Below are 15,015 nucleotides of genomic sequence, written 5' to 3'. Positions count from 1 at the left end.
GATCGTTTTTCGTTTTTGAAAGTTTAACGAGCGCGGCGAAGACAACGCCAGTACACCTTCGACGGTCCAATTTTTCATTGGAAAAAGATTATTCAATTTTTTTTTCACCAACTATGAAATACGAATTCACGGTTGCGTAACTCTATTTCTTCGAACCGTACACATTGGATCTTTGGAAAAATATCTGCGAATTTTAACCAACATCTCGTATATATCTTCCGGACAAATATGACAAAGAGATATTTGCACGGTTCGCGCGATAAAGGGTCCTTAAAACATCACCGATTCACTTGTATTCACATTGTTTCAACGGCAATATATATTTTATGACACAATATTCTCGCGCGGGCAGCCAAAACGATATTTCAATCGAATATCGATCCTAACCTTCTCGATTTATCGATCGAATTCGTTCTGTAATAAAACAAAACAAAACAAAAAAAAAATATTTACACGCGTACGATCGAATAAAAGAGAAAACACGAGGGATTGTATTAACCACGACGTATAAAAACACGATGGTCGTAAAATTAATAACGGGAGAACAATACTCAATGATTACACTTTTATTTTGCAACTCGGAATAAAATTCCGAATTCGCCTTCGAATTACTGTTTTTTCTCTTTTTTTTTTACAATGTCACAAGAGACAATGAAAAAGCGAAGAAAGAAACGAACAATTTACGGAAAATTTCACTTCTACGTATTTGGAAAATTATTATTATGAAAAATTACGTTACACGCATCATATAAATGGCACCGCCGTTACACAAATGTAATCGAGGAAAAAAGAGTCATATGAAAAGTAACATTCGATTTTCTTTCGTCGACGCCATAGAGAAATCGCATCACTCCGTTGGAATCGTTCTCACGTCGTTTCCAACAAGTCTCGCACTCCTCTCACCCCTTACATGTGACAGCGGCCAGACCTCTCCCTACAACGCTGTGTGACTTATAGACTTTGTTTTACTTAATAATAAAGTTCCAGTGGATAAAGTTACAAGATAAATGGTACGCCAACCGCGTACTGAAAAATGATACCAGAGACTCGCCGCGACACCCAGCTCAGGGAAACACTTTCAGCCCACGTTGCTCCGTCCGTATAACGGTATGAAAATCATTTACCTCGAGCCTCGTGTGCATACACCGAGCGCGTACAAGACGTTCGATAACGTGGTAAGAAAAAAAAAAAAAAGAGGGAAATATTCGTTCGAGATAAGAGTAATTAAGAGAGCAATTTATACACGGAAAAATAATTGGAGAGATTAAAGAAATAATCGGTGGTCACTAGTGTTTAAATATGTAAATAAATATGGTGTTAAATAATAATAGATCATTTTAATTAGCATAGCGTAGATTAGATCGTTATATATCGTTTAATAGGCATATCGTTTATATAAAATTAATACTGTGCATGATGATTGCGATTACACGACTAAAGGTTAAAGAAACGCTTTATTCCAAAGTGTTTATTACTTGACTTTCTTCGTTTTAATGATTGCAAATATTGCCGAACATGGTACAAAAGAAAAAATTACATCTACTACAAATAGTAATATTTAAAAACAATAAAAATCGTTAGAAATTAACACGCTTCGATCTCATCACGATCTCGTCACGATCTTCGTATCGTTCGACGAACATCGTACACCGCTTCGGATTTCTCAATTTCGTGGTCCCTATAAGATATCTCCTGTGTATCCTTTTATCCTTTACAAATCTCTCCTTCCCAGACGGGCAAAAAAAAAAAAGAAAAAAGAAAGCAATTACTCTCCCTTTCCTCGTTGCAGCCATCGGCAAAGGATTAGAGCGTCAAGTGGACGACCGAATAGTTGATTTGAAACATAGAAATCTACTCAGCCGAAAGTAACGGTCCGAAGTTGAACAATGGCGGAAGAAGCGTACGATGGATACTTGCTCACTTTTTGCTCGCCGGTTTCTTTTTGATCGTGGCCGTATTCAAGGGCCCGGTCCCCGACTCGACGCTCGAACACTTTTCACCCTCCTTCCGTTGCAACGTAGGAATGCTCGACTTCCCATCGCAGGCCACGGTCACGTTCACCACTTTGCCGCTGGCCACCGCCTCCACCCTGTGCACGATTTCCGCCTTCTCGGGGTAGGAGGGGACGGCCCCCCTCTCGGTTCCGCCCGAGGGCTCCTCTACGCGCCTCGAGAACGAGGGTATCCTGGTGATCTTCGGTTTCTCCTTCAAGGGTGGCTTTTCCCTCTGTTCACCCGAGGGCTTGTCCCTCTCGGTACTCTGGCAACTCTGCTCCGGGGGCGGGATGGCCGACACTTTCGGAATATTCCTGTGATCTCTGCTCCTCTGCAAGCTGGACGTAGGCTTGATGATGATCTTCGGTTGTTTCAAGCTGGACGAGGACGAGGAGGAAGCCTTCGGATCCCTGGCCGTGATTATTATTCGCGGCTCCTTTCGCGGCTCTTGACTGGGTTGGCCGCTCGGCAATCCTGAGTCGGGAGAGGAGCACGAGGTTAGGGGGCAATCCGACTCCAGTTGCTCGATCGAGCTGCTATTGGATTTGGTCGATTCGTGCGGAGCGGAAGATTTAATTTCTCTGTTCTCGAGCCTCTCGTCGGAAGTGGTGCCCGACAGATTGACCACCGTCCGATTCAAGCTTTGATTCTGTCCGAGAAGATTGCCGACTCTGGGCGTGATCACGATTCTCGGTTCGGAACCGGGGATCCTCGTGTCCCAATTCGAGCCACCGAATTGAGGCTGTCTCTCCACTTCTCTGATAGTGATCCTGGGCTCCGAGGACGCCGTCCCTATACAGATATCGTTCCCCGTCGGGGTTGATTTGTACCAGTTGGGATTACCGATACCCGCCTGCAACAAGGCGATCGGATTCCCTATGTCCTTGCCCACGCTCTGGAAAATCGGTTGGCCGATTTCGTGACCGGGATGGCACATAGCGTTGCTCGAATAAATCGTGTCCACGCTGCCACCGCCGCTCTGCACCCTGCTTGATCTGTTGTCCATCCTTTCGTCCAAAGAGTCGATGATACTCGGGTCGGAATTGTTCTTCGCCGAATAGTCCTGCCTTCTGAGCAACGAGCCGACGTGAAGATTAGTAACGATCGTCTCCGTTTCGGATTGATTCTCGCTCTCCTCGGCGAACTCCAGGCTCTTGGACGGGCCGAACGTCCTCGGCGGGGGTTGGGGGGGTTGATGAGAGGACGAGGACGAAGACGAGTGGAATCCGCTTCTGTAATCCTTCAACGAACCGGCGCCCTGTTTGGACGAGAACAAGCTGCTGGGCGCCGGGAGGGATCGCCTTTTCTCGATGTCTGGCAGAACTTTCGGATAGTTTCTCCTCTTGATGGTCCTCAGGGCTTCTTCCGGGCTCACGCATTCCCTCTCCTCCGGACTGGGCTCCCTGCAGGTTACGTTTATATCCCCGCAAGTATCCGCAGCTGGTGGTGGTGGGGGGCAGTTGACAGCGAACGTAGTCAACTTGGGCCCCATTTTCATGTAAATATCCTCGGTCTGATCCATCGCCGATCCGTCCCGATTCAATTCGGGGCGGGGCAAGCGGGATTTCAACTTGGGGTTAATCTTGGCGTAGAGGCTGCTCGTGCTCCCCGAATCGGATTCGTAAATCCTCGGCGTGGAGAAATTCGGTTTCACGCTCTTCAACACGTTTTCCATCGGTAACGGATCGCTTTTCGAGTGATGGTGCTCTATGACAACCACCTGAGGAGCTGCTTGCAACTGGCTGGGATCGATCATCGGATAATCGATACTCTTGTTGAACGGGTCGACACCCGGTTCGACGCCCTTCGCCAGCTCGATAGGCATCTGGTTCAGGATCGATTCGGTCCTTGCCGCGGGTGTGGCGTCGATAGCCACCGATACCTTCGGGACTTTTGATTTCTTGCCAGGACGTACGATCAGCGTCGGATCTTTGTCGTACCGCGCCTCCTCTTTCCTTTCCTTCGACAGCTCCTCCTCCAACCTTTTCTTCTCCGCTTCTTGTTGCTGTTGTTTCGTCAATTTGTCCTGATGCTCCTTTTGCAACGTTTCGCGCGTCTTCCTGAGAAACCTGGGGGAACACCTTTTCCAACAAAATATTTTAGCCAAGTAAAAAAAAAAAAGAAAAAAAGATGGACGTTTTCGATCGAGATGAGATGACGCGTAGAGATTAATCGATGATAAATCGGCGAGGAAAGAGACGAGCGAAATAAGTAATGGACGGAGAGAGCGGTCGAGAGAGAAGTTGGAAAACTGTGCACAGCTCTCCAATTTCAAGGAACGGAGGAGTAACGATTCAACTCGAAGAAGAAACTCGGTCCAAAGTGTTCGATCTCTATCGATCTCCGTGATTAAAGTGAATTTCAACGACGCGGAATCGAGGGTCGAAATCGAGGGCGTAGCCGAGACATTGATTCCGATGAATCAGCGAAACATCAAAGTCTCCGGAAGCGAGGCCAACTCGATTCGATTAATTAACTCCTCGACGACGGATCGACATCATTGCGAAACTGGTGAAAAGACCGAGGGGAGAGGCCGGTTTCCCGATCCGATCCGATTCGATCGCTCCACGACCTACCTGTGCACTATCTCCTGTTGTATCCATTCCCTAACCTTGATGTGGGTGTCTATAGTGGATCCGGAACTCTGCCTCGACAATTTCGACCGTCTGCCGAAGTTGGAGTTGTTGTCGTACGCCTTGTCGTTCTTTATCACGTCGTTCAGATCCGGTTTACTGTCGCTCTTGTAACCGAGCTCCCCATAATGGTTCTCGTACCTGTCCGATTTCCCTTCCTTCTGGCTCGCCCGCCTCTTCACCCCTGCCCCCTTCATCTTCGTCTCCTGCTTCTTGCAGTACAGATAGAGGCACGCCGTGAAGTTGATCAGCAAGAACAACGCGCCGAAACCTGTCAGCATAGCGATCACGGAGGAACTCTTGGGCGCGCTTGGCTGTGGGATCGCTTCTTCCTCCAACGGCTGGGGGGTGGTGGCGATCTCGGAGGTCGTCGATCTCTCCTCCGCCGTGATCCCGACCTCCGCCTCGCCCCGACTCCCCTCCTTGAATCTGCAACGCGAGACGCTCATTCGAAAAAAAGGAAAAAAGAAATGGAAAATTCTCTGGCTAAATCGATAAATCAGAGAAGAAAGGGGGATGTTAATTTTTACGAGAGTGGGAAAGACGCGAAAGTTGGGAGAAGTGCAGGTGTTGTTTGCAGGGAAGCTTCCTCGAAGGAGGAAGAAGGAGGAGGAGGAGGAGGAGGAGGAGGTGGGAAAACTTGTATCGTTCCAGGAGTACACGCGAGTTTGGATTGAACTTTAGTTTGCTAGTTTCTCAGATTTGTACGGCCTTGTACAGATATTCATAGACGGGATTGCGAGTAATTCGATAAGGTGTTGGAATTTAACCAGTTACTTGTTTCGAGGGATTAAATCATGGTGTGGTTGTTTGTTCGGGGAAAATGCGGGGCCGTGGTGGGTATCCTGGCTGCTCTCGGAATGTTAATGAGTTAAGCCTGGCGAAACTGGAGCCAAATCTTTCGTCTCTTTGTACTTACGTTTTGAATGAATTCCGTTCAAATAACGGTGCGCGAAATAATTTAAACGTTGGGGACAAATAAGGAAGCAGGACGCGGCGCGGTGCAAGTGACGTTTCATTAAATGTTGGGCGCACGGTTTGATAAACGGAGCGGCTCGTACAACGCCGCACGAAAATGAGTGCTTTTAATTTTTCAATCGATTCCCGGACCTGAATTTTTCACGAGACAACGAGAGAATAAATAACACGCATTTCACCCGGTTTAAAATAAACAATGATTGTCGCGCCGTTAGCTCGCTCGTTAATTAGACGATACGTTTAAACGTGGGTGCGATACGTGTAGGACAAGCGGAATTAAATTGAATTATTTTTATAGAAAAGGATATATATATATATATATATATATATATATATATATATATATACACGCGACAGATTTATCTTTCGATCTCTCTAATTTATAATTCAAATCATTCCCTCTCGAAATGAGACGATGCTTTTAGCGGAGAGCAATGGCCGCGCCTGGATTAACGCAGAACCGCGTTTAACTGCGTTTTTATTACTCAAAAATGCCATCTATATTTCACAATAATATTTTAAAATTTAACGAGAGATGAATTTCGTATCAATTTTTAACGCCATAAACGAACGACACGAAGTACAAAAAGAAGCGTAAAAAAAGATGTAGATTCAAAAAAAAAAAAAAAGATGCAAATAATATTTGTACTCTTCGTACATTGAATTTTTGAGAAGGAATTAATCAATGATGAAAAGTTACCAACCTGGAACCGTACGTGTCATAATCCCTACTCGCATTCGCATACTTTCCAATCCCATCAGCGATGTCGAGAATTTGCGGTCTCGGCCCTTTCGGTCGGATCGGCAACGGTATGTCTTTGCCAGGATGAAGAAGCATTTTGGGTAGATGCTCGTTCCAGAATTGCATTTCAGCAAGTCGGTACTGCATACCCGTGCTCGGTGGAATCGCTATATTCATTTACCATTCGTATATTTCTTTAATCAGTGGTCGGTGTAGTCGGTCGCCGGCAAGACAATCTTGAGAACTTACTAAGATTGAGGTACCTCTGATTCTGAGGATCGTACTCGGGCCAATCGACGTCGTACTGGCTCAATTCCTTCAATCCATTCCTCATGTACGGATATCGCTTTGAGATTGCTTTCACGTTTGGGTTCCTAGTAATTTGTTGCAAAAATTGAAGTGAAGAAGAAGAGAAAAAAAAAAGAAAAGGAAAAGAAATATTTTCGATCAATAATATCGACGAAGTTTAAACTTGGAGGCACGATCTTGGGTCGATTCTCGTAAAATCGCGATACAAGATTTCCATCGAATTTACAACGTTCTCGAATGGTGCATCGTAGGATAAAATACCTTTGACCCGCGATCGTCGAATATTTTTGTCGCGGAGGATTACAAGCTCGCGGCTCGTTCTCGGTGTCCAATCGGAATCGAATACCGGAATGAAAACCAAAATTGCGACTTCGCGATGTTTTCAATAAAGTCCCAGGCAAGGATCGTTCGAAGCGACATTCCCAGCTGCTCGAGCTTCAACGCTCGCAAAATGATATCGTATATCCACGCTCGGATATCGGAAAACCAGTCCAATATCGAAATTTTGATACACGATAACTCTACTCCGTTTCTGCTACGCGATACTCGCGCTTTCCTCCCCAACTTGTGCTCGGAACGGGTATCTCAAAGGGAAAAAGAGGGGGCCATTCCCAGGCGACACGCCATCACTCCCTTCCAAACGACTACGATCGCAATTTTACCGTTCACGGCCCATCGTTTCTTTTCTTCTACGATTCCGAAGCGCGAGCATAAAATCCACCTGATCGTTCAATCCGCCGATCGAGATCGGACATCATCAACAGTCGGAAATTCTCGCTCCTCCAATTTAAATCGAACTCTATCGATCGGCCCCCTCCTCTTTCCCATTCCGCACTTCGAATTTCGGATCCTCTGCCGAGGAACAAGGAAACGTTAAACATACGTACGGGATCGTTGAATTCGAGTGTAAGACTTAATCGAAATTAGCAAGAAAAACATGGAGGAGCGACGAAGAAAAAAGAAAGAACGGAACAATCCTGTTAACCATCGTCCCCATCCGACTAAGTAAAATAAAACAGCCACGCCCTCCACCCACGTACCGCGAACACGAGCATCCATGCAAGATATATTTCTTCGAAGGAGGTGTGACACGGTGTCACGCTTCGATATCGATCAGCCGGTGTCACGAGCCGCACACGTGGCGTTTACTTGGGCTGCGACCGCGTGCATTAAACAGCTTTGTTTCGCTTAATTGGATCGACCCAGTTCCCACCTCCCTCCGCTGATCTCTCCTCGTGTCACGATGCATATGCAATTTTGCCTCGATCAAAGAGAAAGGAGGGAAAAATCTCGAGTTCCCCGCCGATGCGTGGTTATGTCTCGTGGATACTCTACTCCGGTGTTGATCCATAAACGAACCATCTTCCCCGGATGAAAGGATAATCTTGGAACGGAAAGGCGTTCCGACACCGTTTCGAGAGAACCGTTCAAAGTGTTATCGATTTCACTCGGCTGTAGTTTTGCGTGGAACAATCGTAGAGATGCTCCCCTATCGATACGCGGGAGGATCATCAAGGAGGGGAAAGGAGGGGGTAGAGGAGCGAACGAGAGAACAAAGGAGAGACGAAGAGGAACGACTTTACGATGCACGCGAATACATCGGTATCGGTGGTGGAGTTTTCGTTTTGCGAAAATTATCTCGTGACGCGCGCGATGAAATACGAGAGAAATTTCGCACCGCTATCCGAAGATAAAACATCGGAATCGATTGGTCATCGGGATTCCGGAGGGAATCGACGTTTGTCCCTCCCTCCCTCCCCCAGAAATGAAATGTACCGGTAATTTGTATATGTAGGTAATCTGCTTGTATCGAGAAAATTAAAATGGCCGACGTGTCGGATCGTTAATTCACCAATAACCGGTGTCCGGGATAACAAGGTTCGAATTGAAGGCACCCGCTCGGATCGATCGTCGTTTTATTTCGGTTCAACGTTTCCATTTCCGTTGTATAGTAATTTTTAGATTTTTCTACAACGTCCATTCTTTGCGCGAACTTGTTCTGTCGGGTTATTTCCAATAATAAATGGGGCTCTTTTCGATTGGGTTAGCAACGAAATTACTCGGATGTTAAATTAGTTTCGAGAAAATATATCGGATCGTATCGTCATTCTTTCGAATTTTTCCCTCCCCCCTTTCGAGTACATCAGTTACCGACAAGTCCCGGAAAAGAAAAAAAAAAAAAAAAGAAAGAAAAAAGAAACTTTGAAACTTTCGAGAGATCAACCGTATTTGAACGATATCCATCTCTTAAAGATGGTAATCTGAATTCCCTTTGAACAAATTCTGAAATTAGATATAAAATTCAGCTCTCGGTCTATTTGACGGTAGAAACGATCGACGGAAGGAAAGGTTTAATCATCTTTCTGTTTCCAAGGGTTTCCAATTTCCAAGCCACTTTTTTTTCTTCGATATTCGGATTAAACAAATTAAAAGTAAAAAAAAAAAAAAAAAAGATTCTTCGCCACTTTTTTCACGCTCAAAGCTTCGTAATGAGTTGCGGAACAACAACACGTTCGAATAGTAAATAATGGGAACCGGGCCGAACTAGTCCATTTAACTTACGTTTTAATTATCGCGCTCCATTTAGCAGATGTGCATTTTAGTCATCGCGATTTACGGACATCCACGAATTGAGTCTTCTATCGATAGAGTGATATCGCAAAAAAAAAAAAAAAAACAAGATTTGATGATTCTCGAGTACCGTTGAATTCGACAGCTAGAGGACGCGAGAATTGAATGAAATCTGTAATATATAAAATTTTATCATCATCTGTTATTTTTTCTAAAAAATGGAAATATTTTTAACTATTTGGATATACAATTTCTCCCTCTTTTCAATTTTGCCATTAAAAACGCATACTTGTTACTTCTTTCGTTCCAAGGATTGAAATTTTTTGAAAAATGATTGTTAGAAATGATGTTAAATGGGGTGAAATTTTTAGCGGAACAACTAGCGCGATGAAAATTTCGGCGCAAAGTTGGAATGTATGTTTATACCGCCGGTTAAAATTAGCGAATTCGGGCGAAGGCTGGTTCGACTCTATCGTTAAATAATAAATTCGGCGTTAAACCGTCGTTTTCATTCACCTATGCCGTTTTCCCGCCCACCTCGTTCACCTCGACTTCGCTTTGACCGTTTTGTACGATAAATCTCGCAGAATTTTATACAAATAATCCGAGAGCATGGTAACTCGGGATAAAACTGGAACGGGGAATTTTGAGTTCAACCTGTGGAAATTCATTATCAGCCGGTCAACGGAAAATAGAGTGACGCCCTCTCAAACATGATTTTCAATTATACGGGTCTCTGAATATTTATGTTTAACCATTCCCGGTTACTACCCACCCAGTCCACGAGACTTGTAATTATTTTTCCAAATAGATTTAACCGCGACCCTGTTAAATCTCCCTGATGCTCGTTTCTCGTCGCGTGAATGGTCGTAATGGTCGTTCCCGCGATTGGCGAGAATCATAATTTTTATTGAACATTTTACGCCGTTTTATTTCATCCAACGTCGAGGGGGAATCTCTGGGAGATGAAAACGAGGGCGGAATAACAGAACGCTTAGAGGAGATTCAATATCGTATCCGATATCGTATGTCGTTTCACTGGACACGCTATTCTTAAATTTATTAATTCGATCGATTTATTATTTAGAGATGGTAGTAACTTACCCTATGTAGGCGAAGCTGCACCACCAGTTCATTATAGCCTCGGAGAAGAGCGTTTCGCCGATATCGTATCGGCCGCGCAACCCATCGAGAGGAGCGCCCAGCAAATATGGCAACTCTTCGCTGTGCACGGTGTACTTACGTTGTTGCTGAAAATACACAAGAATGTTTGATATAACACGCTTTGTTACGCTAAAAAAGGGAGAGAAATTATTCTCGTTACTATATCTTCTTCCTTGTACTCCATCTGTCGTTGATAACCTATATTAATCGACCAATCGCACGACTTCGAGTACTCAAAGAGTCAAAGAATATTAATCACGAGTTAAAGACACGTGTATCTGATACAAGCAGATATCAATCGAGTCAAATTCGTGCAAACACGTAACGAGCATATCCGAAAGAAAGTATTGGTATTCCAATTGTTAAGAATAATACTCGTGAATGTGCCGACGCTTTTGCCGCAAGCACAACGTGGCAACGATGTTCCCGTCTGACAGTCTCCTTTTCGTCGTCCATAAATTCCATAGGTAACGATGAGCAAGGTTGGAAACGTTACATTCGGTTTAACGGCACAGGTCCGGTCGCTGTATTCTTGGACGTGGAGCGTAACAGGCCGGTACGCAGCGGCGATAAAAATAGTTGGACGGCGTCCAAATGGGCCTTCGCAGCCGGGATTTTTCTATCCGACCAACCTGGTCGGAGTAGGTCACGCTCCCCCAGACCAGTTTCCGCCGAGGAAACTCTCGCGCGCTGCCGGCGGAAAATGAATAAAATGCAAAGTACACCGTCTAATCGTACGTGCTCCAGTTTCCACGGGGCCCGCCTCGGATTTATGCAGCTTCCTTAATATTTTCTACCCGCCTTCTTCCGGATTCTTGACCCGGCCGAGATCATGCCTTTATCACCACGACTCTTGATTAGGGATCTTTTATCATATTGCACTTTCGACTCCGTGGAAAGCTTGTACATCGTTGAGAGACACGCTCGATTGCACGATTCGATTTGTCGAAACAGTGAAGATCGTAAAATTCAATTTTGTAAAAATAATATTTATTATTATTACTATTATCGCAATCGAGTGATTGATCGAGAAGAAGAAGGTAAAACCAGCGGGTTCCAAACGATTACTTACGCCAGAGTACTCCTGCGTCGCTTTCGGATGCGCGAAGACGTACATGTAGCTGTTCGGGTTCGCCCTCGAGTGGAAATTCGCGGCCATTATTAACGGGGCGACGGTACCGCTGTCGGATAGAGCCTCGAGCACGAGATCGCGATTCTTCAGCATGTACTCTCCCTGAAATCCTGGCGAGAAATCGCCGTATTGTTCCAGAATCTTGGACAGGATTAATTCCGCTTCAAGCTCGTGCGTCGCCTGCCGACCAAGAAATATCGCGTCACTTTGTTATCGGCACGTCGGCCGAATTTCTCAGGGTTCAATATCGTGTACAAATATTCCTATCCCTTCCTCCCACACCTTCCCGCCCACGCGTATACCAATTTCTCTCCCCTATAAATCACGAATCCGGGAAGAAACGACGGGATTCCGACGGATCCAACGGCCGAGAAAATTGGGCGGAGGAAGAAGTCGAAACGTGAGGCCACGTGTACCTTGGCGTGTTCCTTCAGGACCGCGTCCCTCTGACCTTCCGACATCCCGTGCATCAGATCCACCGGTGACAATAAGTGATACTTCTCCGATTCCGTGACACCGTACATCAGATCGAACCTGTTTATAAACACACGTTTTATCTTTTATGTCTCTCCAATTTATACGAGGCGTACCGTATACTTTTACTACGAGAAACATATTTTTCTAAACACACGTTGGACTATTGAATTTATATTACGCCGCTCCGCGTACTCACTTCTGTACGTACTCAACTAGGCCAAGTCGTAACTTTGAAACGATAGATGGACGAAAATTTCACTCGAGTAGAATTGAATAAAAGTTTTTCCAACAGCTTTTTCGAAGCCGTCGTTTCAAAGTCGTCTATAAATTTTAGAATTCCAACCACTTTTACACATATCGGATATAATAGAATTTTCTTCCTTTTTTTTTTATCCTTAAATTTAGATAGCAACGATCGAGCTGCAGTATCCTGTATTAATTATAAAGGAAAGATTAATAAATTGTTCTGAAGATATGGATAACCGGCGAGCAAAATTTACTTTGTTCTTTTTTTATTTAAATTATACATCTAGAATATTATACCGTACAAATATAAATAAATATCTTTCCATTTTTATTTATTTCATTTATAAAAAGTGAACTGCGCTGCGGATAAATCATTAAACTAAAAATGCGTAGAAACGCATCAATCGTACGTGATACAAGAGGCTTTTAAAACAGCTTTTCGTCTAATAATAAATATACGATTTGACGTAGCATGTATCCCGCTATATACCTGTCGAACATCTGAGGATTTTTCATCAAGTTGTAAGGCTTGTCCGGAATGACCGCGTTGTCGATCAACGGAGCGAATGCAGGCACGTAACTCGGTTTATGAATCTTCACGTTCAGCAAAGTGTCCACGTCTTGGCCGCGCAAACATATTGCCAGATCGCTGTCAGTGGTGGTGGGGCAGTGAAGGGCGTGCGCCACCTGAAACAATGATTCCAACATTTCATCGAACGCTCTCAATGTCGAAATCATCGACGAAATCGCGATGAAAAAAAAAAATGATATTTCCGTCGATATTCGAATCGCAATCGCGCGACCTTACGTCCTCCCGTTCAGAACGCGGCTCGTTTACCTCTACGAGGGGCAACACGATATCGATCTTCCGTCGACAAGATGTCAGACACGTCGGGATTGAAACGTTCCGATTCGCCCCGCAAGCCAAATGTCGATTCGCGTAAAATCGTACTTTCCCTTTTCACGGCCCAGCCATCATCCATTGTGAGCTTGAAATCTCGCAATGTTCTTCCATATCGATCTCTCTCTATATATATCGCCGTCTATATCGAAATCCAATCGTACGCTCCGTTCGAAAAGTAAAAAGGATTCGTTTTCATTTTAAATCGTAAAACGTAAACGTTGTATATCGATTTCTTTTTCTTTTCATATAAGATCGAAGTTTTCTTTTCAGATAGAATTACGCTGAAATTGAACTCGAGAAATCGAAGAAATTTAAGCTTTATCTAAGAGAGCGACTAATAATTATTCGAGAATTAATGGTAAACACGCAACGTGAGTCGACGTAATGATCCTTCTTAACCGTTGATTTGGATGGAAAAAAAATCATAAAAAAAATTGGATAAAGGAGAAAATCGTTAAAGAAGAAAATTGTCGGTGAGCAATAATTTTCGTTTTCGCCTCCGAGATTGATGTACCTGTTTGGTGATCTGCAAGGGTGCTTTCCCGATAGCATCGGCGCTTAACGCTGATCCGGACATCAGTATAGCTCGTCTGAAGAGACCTGCGAAAGATGGAAAGACGATTAATGGCCCGACTCTCTCGAGATCGCGCTACTTGCACGCGCGTCAAATCTTAAGTTTTTCATTCTACAGTATAATTATTGATCGGATATCAAGGCGCTATTCCCTTCGGCCAGTCCCTCCGTTGAAAAATGATCGTCGTATCCTCGTATCCTTTCTTGCTTGCAAAGAAAGGATTATTCTTCCCCGATGACTTTACAAGAAAATCCAACGTGTCTTCAGGAAACGTGTGCAGTCTTTGGATTTTATCGCAATTTTTAATGGTAATCGCGAGTTACGAAAGAATCTCGAGTGTCCGATCGTAAAGGACCTATTCCACTTACGAGACTCGCAAATGTCGGCTCGACGAATTCAATTCTATTTAATTCAACGTTTCGAAAATTATTTTCATTCGTAAAATTAATCAAATTAATGATTGTACGAGTTGTTTATTTTAACTTAAGAAACTTACACTCGAGTGAAATCGCGTTTGAATACATTTTGTCTCGAGTCTCGAGTGTCTGATCGTAAAGGATCTATTCTACTCACGAGAATCGTAGACGTCGAATCAACCAATTCAATTTTATTTAATTCAACGTTCTGTTTTTCGTTGTTTGACATTTGTGAAATTAATCAAATTACCGATTGCACGAGTCGTTTATTTTATCTTAAGAAAATTACATTCGAGTAAAATCGCGTTTAAATAAATTTTGTCTCCAATTTATCTCAAGCTCCATCGAGTAAAAGCGATGCTTAAACTTCGAGCTTCTAAAATCGAAGTTTAAACACGGGGCTCTTATCGATTTCACGAAAATGGAAGTTACGTGTTCTCCAGCACGAAAGTGTTCTCTTAATATTCAGGGATCGCAAAAGTCGCAAACACGCGACGCGGCAATAACCGTTACCTTTCTTATTAGCCACAGGGCTGATAAGCAGCAGGTTAGCAAAAATTGCACCTGTACCATGGCCGACCAGAGTAATACTGTTCGGATCGCCGCCGAACTCGGCGATGTTCTCTCGTAGCCAAAGTAGCGCCGCAATTTGATCCAGAAGACCGAAATTGCTCGCTGTGTCGTCCCTGATCCCGGGCCTCAAGAAACCTACGAACGATACAAATAAAGATAAATAAAAGTAAATCCAATCGAAATTTACTTGGAATTACGAATTCTAATTCGAAATTTAATTATCGGTAAAATCGTTTAATCTCCAAGTAATTTACAATTTCTAATAGTAGACATATTAAAATATTCTTTAAAACATTTTCCAG

The 15,015-nt window shown here is 43.9% G+C and overlaps 1 protein-coding gene across 6 annotated transcripts in view; it reads right to left on the bottom strand.

Annotated features, from left to right (window-relative positions):
- Window positions 1-548: 548 nt before the first annotated feature.
- LOC107993311 (uncharacterized) overlaps window positions 549-15,015 on the bottom strand; it is a 60,786-nt gene continuing 46,319 nt past the window's right edge. For 5 of the 6 annotated variants that reach the window (XM_062079444.1, XM_017049699.3, XM_017049714.3 and 2 more), the window contains exons 5-14: window positions 14,654-14,848; window positions 13,665-13,750; window positions 12,737-12,933; window positions 11,940-12,057; window positions 11,464-11,703; window positions 10,332-10,477; window positions 6,597-6,721; window positions 6,310-6,514; window positions 4,571-5,056; window positions 549-4,075 (exon numbers count right to left, since the gene is read on the bottom strand). In XM_062079444.1, the coding sequence (XP_061935428.1) occupies window positions 1,918-4,075; window positions 4,571-5,056; window positions 6,310-6,514; window positions 6,597-6,721; window positions 10,332-10,477; window positions 11,464-11,703; window positions 11,940-12,057; window positions 12,737-12,933; window positions 13,665-13,750; window positions 14,654-14,848 (3,956 nt within the window). In that variant the 3' untranslated portion in view covers window positions 549-1,917. The remainder of the gene's footprint in view (window positions 4,076-4,570; window positions 5,057-6,309; window positions 6,515-6,596; window positions 6,722-10,331; window positions 10,478-11,463; window positions 11,704-11,939; window positions 12,058-12,736; window positions 12,934-13,664; window positions 13,751-14,653; window positions 14,849-15,015) is intronic. The other variant, XM_017049720.3, reaches the window with a different exon arrangement.

This window comes from Apis cerana, linkage group LG9 (assembly GCF_029169275.1).
Source record: "Apis cerana isolate GH-2021 linkage group LG9, AcerK_1.0, whole genome shotgun sequence".
Lineage (NCBI taxonomy): Eukaryota > Metazoa > Arthropoda > Insecta > Hymenoptera > Apidae > Apis > Apis cerana.
This window is presented reverse-complemented; position numbering and strand designations above follow the sequence as displayed.